The 18722-nt window shown below is 45.4% G+C and overlaps 2 protein-coding genes across 3 annotated transcripts; one reads left to right on the top strand and one right to left on the bottom strand.

The window, feature by feature from the left end:
* Positions 1-288: 288 nt before the first annotated feature.
* On the top strand, positions 289-4559 carry LOC119285592 (cytochrome P450 714B3-like). 2 transcript variants are annotated; one of them, XM_037564910.1, is made up of 5 exons: positions 295-721; positions 2668-2894; positions 3153-3400; positions 3491-3836; positions 3931-4559. In XM_037564910.1, exons 1-5 carry the CDS (start codon positions 430-432, stop codon positions 4366-4368), a joined length of 1551 nt encoding a protein of 516 aa, XP_037420807.1. In that variant the 5' UTR covers positions 295-429; the 3' UTR covers positions 4369-4559. The 2 variants fall into 2 exon arrangements, with proteins under 2 accessions (XP_037420806.1, XP_037420807.1); XM_037564909.1 differs by having other exon boundaries at positions 289-721; positions 3153-3836.
* A 476-nt stretch (positions 4560-5035) lies between these two features.
* LOC119285594 (protein transport protein yos1-like) lies at positions 5036-7287 on the bottom strand. Its single transcript, XM_037564911.1, has 2 exons — positions 7105-7287; positions 5036-5558 (listed from the first exon to the last, which is right to left on the bottom strand). The coding sequence occupies exon 2, from the start codon at positions 5554-5556 to the stop codon at positions 5320-5322; it is 237 nt and encodes a 78-aa protein (XP_037420808.1). The 5' UTR covers positions 5557-5558; positions 7105-7287; the 3' UTR covers positions 5036-5319.
* Between the last annotated feature and the right edge of the window lie 11435 nt (positions 7288-18722).

The raw sequence follows: 18722 nt of genomic DNA, 5'->3' as shown, positions 1-18722 counted from the left end.
GGTAGCTCAGACTGTTTCATGAAATGAGGCCGCATGCATGCCTGAACAGTGAGTACGAACCTTTTGATTCGTCGCCGCAGATCAAAAGAGATACTGGATCGCCTTCCCTTCCCGCACCAAAAAGAAAGAAGGGGAGTATATTATATAGTACTGGTACTAGTACTGTAATAAAAAGAAAAGAAAAGAGAACGCTCGATAGATAGACAGGCAGTACACACTTTGGATATTACCCCAGGGCCCGGCCCACACTCTCACTGCTGGTGATGGATTTCTTTTCGGGGGAGCCATTCTATGCCAAACTTGGCGTTTGGACTCTACCACCTTTCCCCACTTGTTTCCCGTCCCCCGTATAACACAGTACCACCTCTCCACCTCACATAGAGAGAAGTGCATACAGAGATCAAGCAGTTTAGAGAGAGAGAGAGAGAGATGATAGAGGTGGGCATGGCGACGAAGGTGGTGCTAAGCCTATGCTGCGTGGGGGCGTGCTCCCTCGCGCTCTACCTCTACTACACCGTCTGGGTGGTGCCGCAGAGGCTTCTTGCTGGGTTCAGGAGGCAGGGCATCGGCGGCCCGCGCCCGTCTTTCCCTTACGGCAACATCGCCGACATGAGGGAGGCCGTCGCCGCCGCAAAGTCGGCCCCCCGAGCCGGCGGCCGCATCGTCCACGACTACCGCCCAGCCGTGCTGCCCTTCTACGAGAAATGGAGGAAAGAGCATGGTATATTTGTGTCTCCGGCCATCACCTTATATATTTGCTTTATTCATCCTTTGAAGCATCTTCTTCCTGTTGCATACATACATATTTGGCTTACTAATTTCTCAGTCAACTTCTTTTCCCTGAAAAACAAAGCCATCTTCATATTTCTCACCCCTCATGCCCCTCGTTTGGCATCGGTCGGGCACCAAACAGTTTGCAGCGTCGCTCCCAAAGAAGAGATGGAGCTTAATTATCTAATTGTTTTTTGTTGTTGTTGTTGAGGGAAGGAGCTTAGTACTAAGCACTAACAGAGCCCAAAGATGCCTGATTGTTTATATTAGCACATACATATTTAGCCGAATGATTGATTCATTCTGGTGTTGGACACTAAGCTGGTGTACTCCATATAGTAGCAACAAACATAGGTTGGCCATTTTAAAAATCTGGCATCATCAAGTGCAATCTCTCTCAGGACCCGGCAATGATGAGGCCCCAGCTGTGCAGTAGGAGTATTAAACAAATGGTTTCCTTAAATAAATCAACCTGTCAATCCGTATTTGTGATGTGGATCTTAAGTTAACTCTAGAAGTTGCAACGTTAACAGGTCGACTAAACTTGTGGTGGTCTCGTGCTGCAGAATTTCAGAATTTGGCCTTTCCTGTTGCTGCATGACAATGTTGGATAGCAAAGATACATACCATATATTAGGTGAGCTGGGCGCCATCAGCTTGCACGATTTAACTGTTCTCTCGAACCCACCCCTACTAAAACTGAATGATGTTGCAGGAGAGGACATGCATGCCCACAAAGAACAACAAACCCAACCCCCCTATACGATAGTACTTTTATTTTGTTTATAAAAGGAAAGAAACAAAGCACGTAACTGTAGAGAGCTGAAATAGGTCAAGGTGATGAACTCCCTGTAGATCCTATCCTATAGTTTTGGCGTGATGCAAACGGCATAGCCGTGAGCTAGCCACGTACAGCATGTGCATCATCCGAGCTCCCTCGAAATGAATCTTGTTCGTCCTTGATGCATGCATGTATAGATAGCGGCTAGTAGCTTGCAAGTAACAATATATATAATTTGATGCACTAAGCAGAAAGACACAATCAAGTCACATGGAAATGGATCGGATTAGAAGGATAATTTCAGATTATCCATGATGATACATACGAGGCAGCCCCGACATATCACGTCAGGTGGGTGGGCACGCAACGCAACATAGAGTAGTACGTACTACGAGACCACCTCTGGCTTCCCAACGCCAGCAACAGCAACGCCATCCATTCCATTCCTCCACCGGTGCGGTGCGGTGTCCGCGCCGGGGTGGATCATGTCATGTGTGGACCGCCAGAGACGATTGGACCGCCGGCACGTCCATGTCGGACTTGGGATTGGGAGCCGGAGCTGGAGCTATCGCCCCCGTGTGCGCCTGCATGCATGCGCGTGGGCTCGCGGCTCATTCGGCCGCCGCCAGCCAGAGCGCGCGAGCTCCCGTCCACCGCTTTGCGGAGGGGCACGTGATGTGGCGATCGGCGATGGAGACGCCGCTCCCTCAACTTGGCCGCCGGTTGTGTCGTCTGTCCCATTCCGCACGCCTGCGCTTTCACCTTTTCTTATCTTGAGCGCCGGGAGGAGCCGGACTCCTGTTGGATGCCTACCGTCGTGTCGGTTTACGGTCGTTCCGCCGAGGTAATCCAACAGAGCCGTCGATGGTGACCGGCAACCCAATGGCAATGCCAATGCCAAGAACGATTCCTACTCTCTTTTTTTTATCTTTGATTTGATTGATTGATGAAACGGAATACAACTCATTATTTTCCCAACAATACAGTACATCTTTGATTCTAGCTACTACGTGTGATGAACATGTATTATCTACAGTACAGTAATTATTACGTGTGGGAACCGGGCAGGGTTCATTTCATATTCATTCATTAACATGTAGTATGAGTGCATGCAGGTCCAGTGTTCACTTACTCCATGGGGAACGTGGTGTTCCTTCACGTGAGCCGGGCAGACGTGGTTCGGGACATCAACCTCTGCGTCTCGCTGGACCTCGGCAAGAGCTCCTACCTAAAGGCCACGCACGAGCCACTGTTCGGCAGAGGCATCCTCAAGTCCAACGGCGAGGCTTGGGCCCACCAGAGGAAGATCATTGCGCCCGAGTTCTTTCTCGACAAGGTCAAGGTACTCCTACATAATTCTCAGCTCCAGCTAGATAATGCGTCGCGAGTGTTCTCATTTGGACCATGCATGCCCAGCAGCAACACAACATTCTGATCCAGCTAGGTAGTGTCTGATAAGATTCGGAGTAATTAGGACCACTTACAGTATGTAATCCTGCATTATTCTGCGCTGCTGTGGTACAGTACTCTATTTAAGAGCAGCATATATACAGCTAGACTCATTTTGTATCTTCATCTATATATAACCAAACCAAACCAGGGAATGGTGGATCTGATGGTAGATTCTGCGCAAACACTGCTCGAGTCATGGGAAGCGAGGGTCGACAAGAGTGGCGGCACCGTAGACATCAAGATTGACGACGACATAAGAGCCTACTCCGCAGATGTCATCTCCAGGACATGCTTCGGAAGCAGCTACGTCAAAGGAAAGAAGATCTTCCTCAAGCTCAGAGAGCTGCAAAAGGCCGTGTCCAAGCCAAATGTGCTAGCTGAAATGACCGGCCTAAGGTTAAAAAAATGTTCATCAAAATGTAGAAACTTTCACAATTCACCATTTTCGTCGGTGAAGGAACATAGACTAAGATCCTCATTCTGCAGGTTCTTTCCTACCAAGAAGAACAGGCAGGCGTGGGGGCTTCACAAGCAGGTGCACAGGCTGATACTGGAGATCGTCAAGGAAAGCGGAGAGGACAAGAATTTACTGCGCGCGATCCTTCACAGCGCAAGCAGCAGCAAGGTGGGGCTCCGCGAGGCAGAGAACTTTATAGTGGACAACTGCAAGAGCATATATTTTGCAGGATACGAGAGCACAGCTGTAACAGCTGCCTGGTGCCTAATGCTCCTTGGCCTGCACCCAGAATGGCAGGACCGGGTCCGCCAAGAGGTCCTGGACGTCTGCGGGGGCCGTCCACTAGACTCCCAATCACTCCAGAAAATGAAGAATGTATGTACATATGAATGTATCCCCAATCTTCACAAAGTGATCATATTATGATGATAGCTAGCTGACTTGAACTCCGATAAAATTGGAAATGCAGCTGACGATGGTGATTCAGGAAACCCTGAGGCTGTACCCAGCAGGCGCCTTTGTGTCAAGGATGGCACTTCAGGAACTGAAGCTGGGGGGCGTGCACATCCCAAAAGGCGTCAACATCTACATCCCTGTCTCCACAATGCACCTTGACCCCAAGCTGTGGGGTCCTGATGCCAAGGAGTTCAACCCGGCACGCTTCTCCGACGCTCGACCCCAGCTGCACTCCTACTTGCCGTTTGGCGCCGGCGCTCGGACCTGCCTCGGCCAAGGGTTCGCCACGGCAGAGCTCAAGATACTCATATCTCTCATCATCTCCAAGTTTGCGCTCAAGCTCTCGCCGCTCTATCACCATTCTCCAGCGCTGAAACTCATAGTGGAGCCCGAGTTCGGCGTCGACCTCACCTTAACCAAAGTGCAGACTGCTTCTACTACTACTACATAGAGTACTAAGAGAGGCAACGTGGCCTGGATATAATAATGTTAGCATCCGTCCTCGCTCATGCAAAGAAATTTGTACGTACGTAGTTTAATCAATGAATGCAGCTTGCTTGCTTGAGAGAATGTACAGATACACACGTTCGAATTTGTTCAGATATGATCGTTCCGTGGGTATGTTAAGGTTCAGCTTGACTAGAGGAAGGTGCCAGATGAGTAAATGTCCTAATTTTCCATTCAAGAAAACAGTCGCAGCTGTTATGATGCGAATACCCAGATCAAAATACAACACTAATTACAAGACTAGAGAAGTGTAATAAGCATGTGAATAAAGGAACACAAAATCCTGTGTGCAGCAGCATACTTTTGTCTGACAAACAAAACGCGAACCACTGTCCAACTTGCAACACAAAATCTGTGAATGGGTCAATCATCCTTCTCCCATAGCTTGATCATCATCTAAAGTTGAGAAGCTCAGGAAGAGTTCAAATATAAAAGCAGTGCCAGCACAATGTATACAGTACTAAACCAAAAAAAAAAAAAAACCTTCACAGAAACAACCGAAAACAAGAGACTAGGCTCAAAATGATTCCCAAGGAAAAGGATATACTACAATCAACAATTAAGACGGCAAATAAGGCAAAACTACAGAAAAGGTTGGTTCTGCCACCAGATAATGTCTTTAACCGAACGCAGTACCGATGTTTAAATTAGACTGAACATTTACATGGTGATCATGGTAGCGCAAGTGCATACTCCCACACCAATAGCAACAGATGCATGCATGATTCAGAAGTCATACAGGAGGAAAGATTACCCTCAGAGCAGAGGGATTTACAGCAACAAAGCCAACAGGCCACATTCAAGTCAGCGTGAACATCTTGCAGCAACTTTTGAACATGATTAGCTTTTACATAATGCTGGTATTGAAATCAGTTCAACCCAACAGCAGAGAGCCTCAGCCTGACACCATTTTCACAACAATGATAAGAACATTAAGCGCTATCAAGGGCATCCGCAAAAACTGTGTGGCGTAGATGAGCCCCACGATCTGCCCCTTCAACGACTTTGTTTGCCCATTTCCTGAAACTTCAGACATGCTCCATCCCCTGGGACCAAGAAAGCGGTCTTCATTCAGGATCGCCAAAGAATTTGCAAGAAGCAAAAAACCCTCCAGCAGCATCCACAAGCCCATCTCTGTACATGAATACCACAACTCTGTTAGTTGAAAACTTTGGTACTTATGTGCCACCAGTCACCAGACCATCATAACTGAACCAATAGACAATTCTGTCCACATGGATCCAACATAGCAAAGTAACATCATCTTCTGAAACATAAACATAACTGGACAAGAAAATACACTAACACATACATTATGACTTCCATCAGGCCCAGATGTGGCACTAGAATGTTAATGATATGCCATAAGTTTCTAAAGTAAATTTCAAGGTTCACTGGGAAAGATCCCTCCGTCGCAGGAATGCCCATATGAGCAAACCATCACTAGGAAATAAGGTGAGCAAAACTGAGAAATTCACACTGGGGGTATATAAACAACTAGGGAATTTCTGAAAATCACGCTAATTAACTGGGAACAATCCAGGGACTGCAAACCAGGGTTCTGTACCAGAGGGGCAGGCCTAACATGAAGCACAGGGCCCATTTTTTTCAAAAATAAACTGCTATTTGTAGTATCACTTCAGGGTAACTGAGATTGGTAACAATGAAGAAATATATGGTAGGACTCAATTGTTCACAGCATACAAAAAGGCTAGAGCAGACCGAATTACAATCCAGGCAAACTAGGGGTTCGCTTACCGGCAAAAGGAATCAAAATCAGATGGATGTTTGACTGGTGGTGGGGGTTTGAAGTTCCAAAAACAGGCTTATGGATTACGATGGGAATAAACTAAGGTAGCGAGAAGCCCTGACAAACTGTTTATTTTTTTCTGTTCGTTTCGGCTTATCGAATTCAAGCTTACTATCAGTCTTGAGTGTGCAAAGTGGTTAATACCCTAGACTTTGATGGTTGTTTTTTATTTACATCGTGGCCATATAGGCACACAAAACAGCAACCAAACCAGCAGCTTGCACTATCAGCGTATCTCGGGTCTTGCCGTTGTCATTCCTCTATATAAACTCAGCACAGATTTATAAATTAATAAAGGCATGGGCACTGATAATATTGACATCATTTGCATCATCAAAACAAAATAAAATATATGCACACATTATTCAGGAGGTTAGCATATTGAATTGTTGTGATTGCATAACAATTTTTACTACCTACTGATTTCTTCTAATTTCCACAAGTTAGCAAACTCTTGGGACAGATCACACAGATCCATGGCAATCAAAACAATTACTAGCCCAATTGTTCACATAGATGCATGCTAATCACACAGATCCATAGGAGGAGAAGGAGATTCGGGACAGAGCATGTGCATCGCGGCTGTGGGCATGCGTGTGCGTGCGGGACAGGGGTGAACGCGCGTGCTCGCGCATGGTGCGTGTGGGTGCTCGCGCCTGTACAGGAGCGAGGGGAGCATCTCCCATGGCCACGGCGGCCATGGCAGGGAGCTCGGCTCCGAGCAAAACGCGCGCAGGAACGGCAGCACCCCGCCTAGCCGCCTGCTCACATCCGCATCGGCAGAAGCAGCAGGGCAAGGGGCAGAGAGAGATGAGGGATCCGAGAGGGATGGGGACAGATGGAAGAGGGATGGGAGGAGGAGAGTTCAACCTCTGCGCGGTGAGGATGCGCACCGGCGACGTGCTTGGGAGGCGACGGGGCGGCGAGATCCGTCCGCAGGAGAGAGGAGAGGAGTGAGGAGAGCGACGCGAATGCGGGTGTGAATCGACAGGGGGAGAAACCCTAGTCCTCTTGCTCGCGTGGCTGCAGGGACGAGGATCCTCTACCGTGCCCACTCTGCCGTGCCTTCTTACCCAGCGTACACATTGGTATTGGGCCTATGGGTCAGAAATTAGAACTAACCAGCCCAGCCGTTCATCTATGCACAGATATTCTCAAAAAAAAAAAATCTATGCACAGATTAACTAGAGCAATTACCTACTTATTGGTTCCTCGAACATGTCGGCGGAAGAAGGCTCCTGGAAAACCTTATGGAAGACGCCTGTCCCTTCCAAGATAAGAATGTTTCTATGGCGCTTGTCGAAGCATTCACTTCCAACAGAAGATGTGCACTCTCACAGGAAAATGACGGAAACTACGTGATGTGGACTATGCGGGGCAGAGGACTCGTGGAGGCATTCGCTTATCAATTGCACTGTCGCGAGATGCACATGGGCACTGGTGGACGAGGAGTTAGCGCAGCACCTGATAAGCACAACGGAACCGAACGCAAAGCAATGGCTTTTCACACTCATGGAAACCCTGCAGCACCACCAGTTCGTGCTCATCGCTGTAACGTTATGGGCAATATGGTCCTCTAGGCGCAAAGCAATACATGAGGGCATTTTTCATTCACCACAAGCGACTCATTTGTTTATTAAAAGATTTATATTTGAGCTTGACATGTCCAAGAAAAGTCGCCCAGCAGCGCATGCACCTTCCGCAAGAGGGCCAAGACGATCACCAAGAATACCGCCACCGGGTTTTGCAAAGATCCATGTGGACGCGGGAGTTCGTTCGGGTAGAAGAGGAACATCGGCGACAGTCTGTAGGGATAGACAAGGGAATTTCTTAGCAAGTTCATCATTGGTGATCCAAGGTCTTGATGATCCAGCCACCCTTGAAGCGATCGCATGTCGTGAGGCACTGGCGTTAGCCGAGGACTTGCATCTACAGAGCTTCATTGTGGCATCGGACTCAAGACAGGTTATCTCAGATATCAACAAGAATGCTCGGGGGAGATATGGTGCAATCATTAGCGAGATTCGCCTTCAGGCAGAACAATTTCAATGTCTTTTTACTTTTGAGCGTAGGGAAGTGAATGTAGAAGCTCATAGTTTAGCTAAATTTTCTTTGTCTCTAGATCCGGGACGCCATTTCTGGTTTGGCCAATCCCATGATCTAAACGGTATCCCACATGTTGTGGATTTTGATGAATAAAGACTAGTTTTACCCCTCAAAAAAAATCACCTACTTATTATTGTATAAAAAGTTAACTTTTAATTAGCAATACACATGAGCAACATTCTTTAATGAAAATGAACTCTTATTAGAAAAATGGTTTTGCTAAATCTCAGTCATATTCTACGCGGAGCGATTTTTAATATTTACGCCGTTATGAGCACCTATAAGAGACACGTGAACACATTTACGCCCGCCCGACTGACGTGCAACTGTAATTACGTGCTATCCATGGACATGTAAATGCGGCCGCATGAATCCCCGGATATGGATTTTGGTCAACAGGATATTCGACGGATATGGTAGCGGATACGGTATCGATAATATCCGACGGATGTGGATTATCCGGGCTTTTTGCGAATTATCTGAAGTTATCAAATAGGATTATTCAATAGATTTAGCCCAAACAACAAGTAGCGGTCTATTTTTTGATAGGCCACTCCGCGAGCAAGGAGCGTCGCGAGGAGAAACAAAAAGGCACAAAAAATAAAAATAAAAGGACCGATCCAACTGACAAAACAATAATAAGTAATAAAAATTAGGAAAAGGAAAATATAAAATACAAATTCCGCTCCGTGTAATATATGACTGAGATACAAAATTCGTGTTTTTAGATAATAATATTTTTTGGGGAAAATAATAATAGTTAATTACTTTTTTCAGAAAAGTAATAGTTAATTAGTTAATGTGCAGGGGTGTGATGCATCCATTTTTTTTTAGCGGTGTGTGATGTATCAGGTTTGCTAGGCTGGTTGGATTCTGGCCTATATCTTCTTTTTTTCGGGATATTCTGGCCCATACCAGTGCGTACCCCTGGGTAGGAAGAAGGCACGACAGAGTACCATGCCGCTGGGCACGGTAGAGGAGCCGGATCCTGGCTGCAGGCGTTTTTTTACACAACTTTACAAACTTTATTATCGCTTACAGGACGAAGAGAAGATCTTTCGTTGGCCTAACTAAAACATGACGAACAGCTCCTAATAAAAAATCGTGTTTTATGAGATTGTGAGTCTCTACGTTCGAGATTTTAAATTCATGACTAAAGATGCTGAAAGCAAAATCTAATGATGTAACTTTGATTTCTATGATAACAGGTCCATACGTAACTGAGCTCCTGTTCTTAATTTCCTCCACAATCAACTTGCAGTCCGAAGAGACGAAGATATGATGGGCATAAAGGTCATGTGCAAGACCTAATGCTTCCCTGATGGCTAGAACCTCAAGTATAGAAGGATCAACCATGTGTGGAAAGATCTCACAATAAAAAAATGTGTGGAAAGAACAACATAGACGCGCCCATGAACGTTCCCCCTAGTCTCGGCATATTGCATCGACCGCGCCGAAAACTCCATGTCTTGATATCGCTGCATCAACATTAGTTTTCACGTGATTTGCCGACAGAGGGATCCGCTGGCTCGGACTTGGTACTCGAGCTCACCGTGTGCTTATGTGGAAATTCAATATTTGACAAGAAAGACATAACAAAACCGTGGGTAGTTAACGGGCTTTGAAATATGTCCTCATGAATCCTTCATTCGGGAGCTCCGTATCGCCCATAATGCGAAGATCAATTGTGTAAACTACTCCTTCAACAATGTGTCATTTCTAGCAAATAGCCACTCCTTTGCATTGGGTTTGGTGTTTTTGGCACATATGTTCGACCATTTGCTCATCTGAGAGGGCCCGAACACTTCTTGACATGCTACACTCAAGTAAAATGTGCCTCGAGCTGTCCGCTTCTCCACACAACGCACATACACGTGAAGTAGCCATGTTGCGATGATCAAGCAAGTCGTCGGCCGGGAGAGACTGTCGGGCCAATCTCCAAGAAAATACTTCTAGTTTAGAAGGAACACATGTCCTCCAAATTGGCACCCGGTCGTTCGAGTTTTGCTACCTGTTGGAGATGCCATGATGTGCCTCCAGCATTGTTCACATAGGTTTTGTAAGTGCATCTAGTGCCCCTTAGTGATTTTGGTGTATTGAAGACTTATAGGTTAATGGACTAATGCGTTTATGAGTATACACAGGTCTATAAGTCTATGAGGAGTTTGATATTTACGATGAAAGTTGATCCCTAAAAATGAATGTCTTCAGCTGAAGACTTTGGTTTTCTTGAAGACTTTGAAAGTGAAGAAATTGGTGTGACTGTGAAGACTTGATATTCACGCGAGGATTATGAAGCGTGAAGACTTTTATTTTCGTAGTTTCATTTTCTCTTTCTTGAGTCATAGGAAACACCGTACTGTTAAAGGGGGTCGAGGTAAAACTAAGAAAAAGTTTCCAAGTGATGCTCATTTCAAAATCCTACACCTACCCAATCATTTCGAGTGAAGCCATTAGAAATCTCATACAGTTCAGTCAATTTCTTCAGTGACAAAGACGAAGATCTTCTGTTTTCTGAGGAATTTGTTCTGACCGAGGAGTTAGGAATTCGCCAGTGCGGATTGCCTACAAGTGAGGAACATGATAGCCCTGAGGAATTCGATACTCAAATATCCGACCGTTGCTGTGCTATGCGTCAGCTGTCCCAAAATATCTACCCACCTAACGGTCATATCATTGAAGGGCATTTATGTCTTATCATGTCGGGCTGCTCCCCAGGCTATAAATAGCCGCCCCCCTACAACCACTAGTTGGTTGGCTGCTCCGCGAGAAACTGACACTTGTCATTGAGAGCATCCCATCCTTTGGGGACTTTGAGCGAAAATCATCAAGTGAGGAAAAACCCAAACCCAAACCCCTACAAACCCAAAGTGATTGAGCATCACTGAAGAGATTGTTCCTGTGTGGAACCGACACTTGTTACTTTTGAGGACTGTGCATCCTCTAGACGGTTAGGCGTCATGGTCTAGAGCATCCAAGAGGAAATTGTGGATCATCGAGTGACCGAGTTTGTGAAGGTTTGGAAGTCACCTGAAGACTTACCACGAGTGATTGGGCGAAGTTTGTGTGACCTTAGCTCAAGGAGAATACGGTGAAGACTGTGTGTTCAGGACTATGTGTCTTCAGGTTTAAATACCTAGCTGCTCTAACCAGACGTATGTAACACCCACGATGCGGCTATATCTCCCACGTGTCGGAGCACGACTTAGAGGCATAACCGCATAGTAGGCATGTCGCAAGAGGGCTAATCTTTAGACATCCCATGTACTGAATAAGAAAGAGATAAAGAGTTGGCTTACAATCGCAACTTCACACAATACATAAATATAGCATTACATCATCCAAAATACAATCAAGGTCCGACTACGGAACCAAAATAAAGACAACCCCAAATGCAAAAGATCCTCGATCGCCCCAACTGGGCTCCACTACTGATCGTCTGGAAAGGAAACATAGTAACATCCAGAATCCTCGTCGAACTCCCACTTGAGTTCGGTCGCATTCCCTGCACTGGCATCGTCGGCACCTGCATCTGGTTTTGGAAGTAATTTGTGAGTCACGGGGACTCAGCAATCTCACACCCTCGCGATCAAGACTATTTAAGTTTATGGGTAGGAAAGGCAGTGAGGTGGAGCTGCAGCAAGCACTAGCATATATGGAGGCTAACTTACGCAAAAGAGAGCGAGAAGAGAAGCAAGGCACGGTCATGAAACTATAATGACCAAGAAGTGATCCTGAAACTACTTACTTTCAAGCATAACACGAGACCGTGTTCTCTTCCCGTACTTCACCGAAAAGAGACCATCACGGCTACACACGCTGTTGATTCATTTTAATTAAGTTAAGTGTCAGGTTTTCTACAACCGAATATTAACAAATTCCCATCTGCCCATAACCGTGGGCACGACTTTTGAAAGTTCAAATCCATGCAGGGGTGTCCCAACTTAGCCCATCACAAGCTCTCACGGTCAACGAAGGATATTCCTTCTCCCAGGAAGACCCGATCAGACTCGGAATCCCGGCTACAAGACATCCAACTTGAACCTCATCTGTTGGAAATTATGGGAGTCTCATTATCAACAACCTAGAAAGTATTGGACAGAGCAAGACGATATTACTAGTTTCCATACATAACCATACTTACAGATAAATGGTCGAGGAAGATGTTGAACTGGGTTTCGTCTTTGTCATTCCTGTACTGAATCCATGTTGGGAGGATACGTACATGACACCTAACAACAACCGCTGCCTCTGATACTAACTTGGCTGACTCTGTAGTATCATGTGGCCTTTTTAAACCTGCCTCAAAACAGATCTCCATTCTTCCTCCTCTAGATTTAGTTAACCTATCGAGCATTATCCCTAATGTTTGTTTCCTCTTGCGCCTAGGTGCTAGTCCAACAACAAACATAGGAAGTGTTAGTATACATCAAACTGTGAGACTACATATAAAGAAGCATGCAACTGTAACTTGACTCCAGCAACTACCTTCTTGCTGTTGAAGCTCACAAGGTTCATCTGATATTGCCAACTCATCTTGTGTCAAGAGTGCTTGGGAAGTAGTGTCAGGTGGCAAGGGAGCTTGGGAACGTGCTGCTAGCTCAGTTGACGCACGAGTACGTCGTGCGGCTGGTAGTACTGTGGTAGGTGTTGCAAGAACTAGGGCTGTCTCTGCTTGTTTGGTGGCAGCTATTTGTTTCTGTTTGTCTTTTTTTGCAACTCATGTAGCATGGGATGCCGTGTTTGTAGAATTTTCTGCTGGACTTTGACCTTCTATTGCACCATCAGTACCAGCAGAATCTGCAGGATTCATCCACTTCTCATTCCCTGCCATTCTGTGTTTCTTCCTCTTTCTCTGTGCCATGTTAAGTCAAGCCAACAAGAAAAACGAATAACAATTTAGTTCTTCAGAACAAATTGACGCGTGATGCAGACGAAATAAACTTTGATGTTAGACAACCACATAATAGGAGGATGTAATATGTATGAAAAACATGATGGAAGAGATAACCAGAACTATGATGTGTAAACTAAGAAGAAGACATTTCACCAAATTAGAAGCAATGCAATGGAAGGTAGACACCATATGAAAGATGCTACAAATATCGCTCTGCCAAGTTAACAGTGTCTCATCATAAATGGCGTTTAAACAAATGTGAAGCAGTACAAGAAATAAATCATATGCAAGATGCAAACAACATCACACTACCATGTTAGAGGTCTCTCGTCATTAGTGCCATTGCATATTCACAGCATTGCATATTCACAGCTTATGATGTGTAAACTAAGGAGAAGGCATTTCAACAAATTAGAAGTAATGAAAGCTAGACACCATATGAAAGATGCAACGAATATCACTCTACCAAGTTAAAACTGTCTCGTCATAAGTGCCATTTCAACAAATTAGTAATACAAGCTAGAAAAGAATGTGAGATGTAACCTATATCACACTCCAAAGTCGAACATGTCTTATGATAAGTGATTGTTGCAGGTTACACAACAGTAGTAATTTGATGTAAGAACATGGTGTGATAGACAGATATTGTATGTTCTAGAAACAGGAACACGTGTCTTATTCAAGTATAATGTGTAAAGTAAGCAGATGGCATTCAACAAAATTAGAAGCAATACAAGCTAGACATCACACATAACATGCAACCACATATAACAGTGCCAAGTTAGAGGGAGCACCGGTGATGCTACACTAGGGGAGACGTGCTCATCATAAACACAGCTTTGTTGAGTGTCTATGCATGTGTTGTCTTGGAAATCATCTTGGGGGTGTGGAGGAGTAGAAACTGTAGAGGCCCTCTGTTCGAAAGGAGCACCTTTATCCGCTACCTTGCTAACTTCCTTCCGCTTTATTGATTTTGAATTGTCAAGTAAAGCCGACAAGAAAAAGCAATAAAATTCTCTCTCCAGAACTCATTCATGCATGATACTGACAATCACTACTTTGATGTAAGGCAAACACATGATACCAGGATGGAATATGTACGAAAAACAGGACGGCATGGCATGTTCACAACTGTTTGTGTAAACTAAGCAGAAACCATTCCAGCAAATAAGAAGTAATGAAAGCTAGACACCACATGAAAGATGCAACCAATATGACTCTGCCAAGTTAAAAGCGTCCCATCATAAATGGAATTTCAACAAATTAGAAGCAGTGCATGCTATAAATCATATGAAAGATGCAACTAATATCGCACTGCATATACTAAAGGTGTCTCATCATGTTGATTGATGCGGGATACAAAAAAACACAATAGTTTTATGTAAGGACATGCTTAATAGATAGATGTACTATGTACTAAATACAGGAAGGCATGTCACATTAACAGGTATAATGTATAAGATAAGCAGACTAGCACATGCAGTTTAACCAGATTGGAAGAATTACAATCTAGACACCATATGCAACATGCAACCACATATCACGCTGCCAAGTTAGAGCAAGCACCTGCGATGCTAGTGTAGGGGAAATGTTGTAATCAACTACAGAGCTACGTTCACTATCTTCATCTAGCATTTCTGTTTCTTGAGAATCATGTCGGGAGGCTGACGCTGCATTCTTTAAATGAGGAGTAGTCCCGTTGCCTGCCTGCCTCGTCATAAGTGATTGATGAGGGATACACAAGAACATTAGTTTGATGTAAGAACATGGTTAATACACAGATGTACTAGTATGTACCAAAAACAGAAATGCATGTCATATTCAAAGGTATAATGTGTAAGCTAAGCAGATGCAATTTAACCAAATTGGAAGCAATACAAGCTAGACATCCGGCTGGAGTGGTAAGCATGATCATCTAGGACCTGAGAGCCTGGTGGGAGGCGGGCTGCTTCGCCACCATCGCAGCTTTTTAGTTGGCTTCCAGGTGATGCCTATCTTTGTTGGGCTTGTCACTGGCTGGGCCAGTGCCCTGACTAGCTATTTGTCTTCTGGTGCTCACAGGATGGTGGTTCATGTAAAAAAATATCTTTCCTTATCTACCGACTTCGGCCTTTCGAATACAAGCTAGACACCATATGGAACATGCAACCACATATGACACCGCGAAGTTAAAGCAAGCACCTGGGATGGTGGTTCATTGCGAGCGAGGTCATCAACTCCAGAGCTACGTTCCCCGTCTCCATATGCTGACACTACACCCTTTAAAGCATTGAAACATGTCTTGCATAGCCGCACACCAAACTGGAGCGACTTCTCTCTTTTCTTTTTGGCTTCTCTCATGGCAGCAGAGTCTGAAATACCCTTGCATAAAAACACAACAGTGAGAGTAAGGGTGAAGTGTGTGCAGAACTAGTGCATTGTAAAAGTAGCAGATAGCAGGTGGCTGAAAAATAAATGACAGGAGAAATATGATAGCTCTAGAACATTGCATGGCAAACAAAATTAGATTCTACTATGTATGATTTTGTAATATATGAGCACAGGAAATGCAGGTACTCCTCCAACACACCACCACATATGGTCATATCTAAGATAACAGTCGACTGAAAATAAATAGGTCAGTCGATTTTTTAATGAACCGTCTGATCTATAAGGAACGGGCAGATGGCCTTCGTCTACCTCCCGCCAGTCACTGTTGACGATCTTTCTCGAACCGCCAGCGACCACCGGCCCAGACCCCTGCCTTCGCCGCCCCGCCCTCCCATCGACCTCACACCACCGCCATGCTTGGCAGCGCCCCCAGGCCATCCCTTTAATCCCGCCGACCTCCAGATCGGGTGCCAGTAGCTCTAGGCCGCACACACCCCTAAGATAAACACCAAGGCGCTGCTTCCCCGGCGTAATAGGCGTACTAGCGCCTGTTACGCCGGGGAATGCTTCCGTTAATTGGGAATCAAGTGGCCAGAAATTGAAATTCAGGGGGGCGACGGACCTCTAGCTAAGGTGAAATAGTATATGAGGTGAAACCTTGTGCATCGCGAGTTACTAGGAACATCTAGTATCAAGAAGAAGCGGTCAACTAGTGTCTTTTGTGGAATGAATACCGTGCAAGCAGAGACGTAAGATTTGCACGAATAAGGGAAGAGGAGTACCTTTTTCGGTTGCCGGTGTGGTCACCTCCACAAGTCGCACCGATTTTCTTCTTTTTACCGGGGAAACCGATGTTCTGGAGGGTGCAGGCTTGGACGAACCCATGGACAAATTGTTGACTGTGTTGCCATGGCCGTATGTCGGCGGAGGGGAAGCAGATCCGAGGCGGCGAAGGACGGCGTAGCAGGAACAGCTCCGGTGCGGTGGAGGGTGGCAAAGTTGGAGCGGCAGCGGTGAGGCACAGGACGGCGTGGTTGAACTGGCTTTGGGTACGGACGGCTCGGCCTCGGCTTCAACTACTAGCCATGGAGGGCGTTGCGATTGAGGTTGCGGTGGACAATGACATCGGGGTATCGGCTCCGGCGTGATGGAGGAGGGCGGCGGTTGATGGGTGGGATGGGGTGGCAGACGGAGGACGCTGGGGTTTCGCGGCTGGTGGAGAGGTAGTTTTGGCGCCCACGGAGTACGAATTGGGAATCGGACGGGTGAGGGGGGAAACCATGTTTCGGTCTGGGATGCGCTTGTTTTTGGCTTTTTTGAACAGAAATGGGACGCGCTTGTTTGAAATTTGGGGATAGTACAAACTTTGCCCCCTTCTTAAATTTCAGACCTACTGCGGGTCAGGGGTAGGATGGTAATCCCAGGTGTCCCAAATAGTCGGCGGGAGCGATTTCGGCCGCGCGCATGTGTGCTTAGGCGGCCATTGTGTATGAATGTTTTTCGGATGTGGTTGCATGGCGTCTAGATGAAGCTACTAACCTACCCCGGTTTAGACCTTTGGACGTCGGGCCGGTAGGTTTCATGGGTCGGAGTTATTAGAAAAGTAATTTCCTTGTACTACCAAACATTGGTCTCACGCGGTTTCGGGCGAGTAGAGGCTCTTTTGGCGCTTCATTCGAAATTTTGAAACACAAGCATTCACGTTTAGAGTACTCTTGAACTATGAGGATTGACCTAAATATACAACGTTATATTTGACCTTGTATGTTTGAAAGCCTCATTAAATTATCCGCTTCTTTTTGAAATTTTGACACTTGAAAATCCTATAACTACGATTATTTTGGAATGGAGGAGCTAAATTTGAATCTATTTTGTACACGACTACATATGCTATTATGTACAAAATCAGAGCAAAGATCGGTGCCCCCATAATTTAGGTATGGTTTACAAATGCCATGATATCAAATTCAAATAATTGAATGGACTTCATGTTGAATTCAATTTTTTAAACCACCTTAAGTTGAATACAAATGTATGCTAGTTCATAGGTAGTAGCTATTTATAATGTCCATTGTGTAACTTTCGTATGTATAATGTGCTTTACACACACAACATGAACTATACTCACGTTTATATTCGATTGCTAAAGCGATGCATTGTCTGGAGTTCAAAATACTAACTACGTGGATCAATTGTGTCAAATAATAACATAGACATGCTCAAATTCGATAGAATCTAGATGTCTGATGGATCAATGACCGCTCCTTACGCGAATTGCAAATATCATGATCCCATCCTAATATTTGGATACAATTTATATCTTTAATCAATGTGTAGAGCAGTCTTTTACGTGCAGTTTCACTCTCCATTGGTGGTCTCTCACACATGCTCACACACTCTCTCCCGAGGTGTCTTTCTCGCACACATGCTCTAGATATAATCCTCCCTCCCTCTCGTAACCATTTACAACTGTTTTCACTAACCTTTATCACAAGCACTCTTCCTCTCGCAAACATACACACGCACAATCCTCATCGACCCTTTCTATATACATGGACCTGCCTACGTGTCTCATGTACGCACATTATCTTTACGCCTGTCTCTCACGCATTGTCACCTCTCTTCCTAATCGACGAGTATGATTCTAGCAGAGCATTCTGTAGGATGCCCCTTAAAGTTAGGTTGGATGAATAGTAATATCAGAGATAAAGGGGTTACCTTAGCCCGAGAACCTAGGGTTACAAATCCTAGCCGGCTTTGTCAGTGGACACAGAGTCCTTCACAATTCTGCTATCTTTGTCTTGTACGACTAGTCATCCATGGGTCTTCCTAAATGCATCACGGGCCGACCAATGTGGCGCGGGACGTAACAGAACGAAGGGCCTCACCTCGACCCACCGGACCTCACGCGGTGACACACCCTCTGCCCCCACGTCTCATTATCTTCTCACACCCACACATACCAACACAAACACCACACACACATAAAATTTCTCCTGGTGCCTCTATTCCCTCCCCCTTGCATATACACACTCAAGGGAATGGAATCTCTTATCGTGACGTCATATTCGCCTCTCTCTCTCCCTAGACCACTTTCATTTCTCGTGCTATCTCT

This window comes from Triticum dicoccoides, chromosome 4A (genome assembly GCF_002162155.2).
Source record: "Triticum dicoccoides isolate Atlit2015 ecotype Zavitan chromosome 4A, WEW_v2.0, whole genome shotgun sequence".
NCBI lineage: Eukaryota > Viridiplantae > Streptophyta > Magnoliopsida > Poales > Poaceae > Triticum > Triticum dicoccoides.
Note: the sequence above shows the minus strand (reverse complement) of the source record. Positions and strands in the feature narration are given on the sequence as shown.

Bases quoted from the DNA above. Each gene is read 5' to 3' on its own strand.
- LOC119285592 (XM_037564909.1), top strand. From the start codon at position 430: ATGATAGAGGTGGGCATGGCGACGAAGGTGGTGCTAAGCCTATGCTGC. The intron at 2,895-3,152 runs GTACTCCTACAT...AAACCAAACCAG, and splicing joins TCTTTCTCGACAAGGTCAAG to GGAATGGTGGATCTGATGGT. The intron at 3,837-3,930 runs GTATGTACATAT...TTGGAAATGCAG, and splicing joins CACTCCAGAAAATGAAGAAT to CTGACGATGGTGATTCAGGA.
- LOC119285594 (XM_037564911.1), bottom strand. From the start codon at position 5,556: ATGGGCTTGTGGATGCTGCTGGAGGGTTTTTTGCTTCTTGCAAATTCT.